The sequence below is a fragment of the Teleopsis dalmanni genome, chromosome 1 (genome assembly GCF_002237135.1).
Source record: "Teleopsis dalmanni isolate 2A chromosome 1, ASM223713v2, whole genome shotgun sequence".
Taxonomy (NCBI): Eukaryota; Metazoa; Arthropoda; class Insecta; order Diptera; family Diopsidae; genus Teleopsis; species Teleopsis dalmanni.
The window spans coordinates 161,605,785-161,608,116 of record NC_051846.1 but is presented as its reverse complement, the minus strand read 5'-3'; the positions used below and the strand labels follow the sequence as shown (position 1 = coordinate 161,608,116).

The following is a 2,332-nucleotide window of genomic DNA, read 5'->3' as shown; positions in this document are numbered from 1 at the left end:
GTATTAATTAGAATTACTACTTATTTTCAATTTAATTCATATAATGTCAGTTATTTTCTAGACATCCTATCTAGTAGTAGTTGAATTAACGAGACGAGATCACTCATAAACCTTAAAGATCCATAGTGGATCTAGATTAGAGTCCTTAAAGGCAGTTAGTGACAATACAGATAACGTAAGATTAATGTATCCCCTACGAATTATACGATATTGTTGACTCCAATGTCAGAAAAAATTCAGTCTCTAAAATATGGCAACCGCTAAAAATTTTGTTCGAGACATAAAGAAACTGGACGACCGGTATATTTCTTACAATCGTCACGCTTCTAGTGATGCTAAATTTACTCGCATGAGTTGCAACCATAGCATCTCCTGTTACAGTAGTAATTCTCTAATTCACTAGTAACCTGTAATTCTCTCGATCGAACAACAATACAGACTTGGTGTACTTTTTATTACATGTATATTTACCGGTGACTTTAAAAGTATTTAAATTATACCACCTCTTCCGCACCTTTTTGCAGCATATGTTCGTCCGGTTTTCTGTACACATATATTAAGCAGAAGCCCAAACACTTCACTTATTGGGTCCTTTGCAAGGTTAGCGCCAATTTTTACAATATTGTGATTCATTTTATCAAAAATCTAATATACTCGATATCCACGTCTGTGGTTTAATCTGTGTATTGCTTCCTTGTACTACTACTACTAAAGCTACACAGTTGCACTTGGAATATACACAGTATAATGTTATTGCCGTTTACAAATAAGTTGTGACAGTTTAGATAGTTTGGCAGTTAGTTCTTACTCCAAGCAAGCAGGTGCCTCCATTTTTCTAACAGCAATTACTTATGCCTAGCACAGACCACAGTATTTAGAGCGTTTAAGTATTCAATTCTAGGTCGTCACAGTAGACGCCGACTTCAACTCCTTGTATTTTAGAGTCATCTATATAAATTAGAGTCTATATAGAGTCTATATAAATTAGAGTATATAAATTAGAGTCATATATATACGTTGGATTTGTGAATACGATCCCGTAAGTTTCAATATAAAAATACTGGGAACAAATTTAACAAACATAAACCAAGACAATTTCAAACAAAAACAAAAACAAATTTATGCTGACTCACGTAACATAAGCTAAAGTATAAACTACAAAAAAAAACATAAATTATAATTAGTAATTTTTATGTTCCGCGGGTAATTTGAAATATGTTCCTTTCCAGATTGTTTATTTTTCAGAATTTAAAATCTTAATCTTCACACTCTGAGGGCAGGCGAAGCTAACAATTCGAATGAAGAACTACAACTATAAATGTACAATAATGTATACAGATATTTCATCCCCTTTTTAATTTATAATAATTTTATTATTATTTAATTTAAAAGTGTAAAATAAATAACATTGCCCATTGTTTATCTCTAAGATTTCTTAACTACTACGCTTTGACATAAGTGACATTTCAGCTGTCAAAGTTTAGTACATTTTTGTGTGTTGGCAGCCCTGCTGTTATGCAAAACATAATTTTACAGTTCCGATTAGGTAAAATAATAATTTTTTTCTATAACCAAAGTATTATATTACTATTTAAAATAGAATAAACAACAAAATGGACTGTGCTGGAGCTGCAACTGCTAGTAGAGCACAGGATTTACCACCACCTGGTGGATATAAGAGAATTAACTTCGCTCGAGTGCCTGCCAAAACCTATTTCACTGGTAATCTTCTAAAATAAATATTCCAATTAGCAATTAAAATCTATTTTTTAATAACACTATTATAGGCTATCAATTTCTTGCTGGTTATGCTGCTGTAACCACTTTTGGCTTGTATATGTATTATCTGACAACAAAAAAAGTAAAGCGAGAGGAAATTGAAATGCGTTCCGCACAGAATGTTATGTTTCCCATACTCATTGCAGAACGTGATCGTGAATATCTTAAGCAATTACGTCGCAATCGTGACGAAGAGGCTAAACTGATGGCCAATGTACCCGGTTGGGAAGTAAGCATATGATTAATATTGGTCAAATCTATAAAATTTTGAGATTTATTAATAAAACAACTTTTCTAGGTTGGTACTTATTATGGTGAACCTATTTACAAAACAGTACCAAAGGATAAATTAATCACACCAATATTTATGGAATTCTATGCTCACGCTGAAAACAGTGCAAAAAATAAACGTGAACATATTAAATTGTGGAGGTAAATATGTACAATAAAAAAAAATACTATGGAATCTGGTGCAGTTGTCAATGATTTGCTTTGAATTGTACAATTCTTGTATAAGTGAAACACAATTTATTTGGTTAAATAATGCCAATTT

At 31.8% G+C, this 2,332-nt stretch overlaps 1 protein-coding gene across 1 annotated transcript; it reads left to right on the top strand.

Annotated features, from left to right (window-relative positions):
* Positions 1 to 1,463: 1,463 nt before the first annotated feature.
* Positions 1,464 to 2,285, top strand: LOC119669145 (NADH dehydrogenase [ubiquinone] 1 alpha subcomplex subunit 13-like). The gene is made up of 4 exons (XM_038078945.1): positions 1,464 to 1,546; positions 1,601 to 1,722; positions 1,788 to 2,008; positions 2,078 to 2,285. Exons 2-4 carry the CDS (start codon positions 1,614 to 1,616, stop codon positions 2,213 to 2,215), a joined length of 468 nt encoding a protein of 155 aa, XP_037934873.1. The 5' UTR covers positions 1,464 to 1,546; positions 1,601 to 1,613; the 3' UTR covers positions 2,216 to 2,285.
* The last annotated feature ends 47 nt before the right edge of the window (positions 2,286 to 2,332 follow it).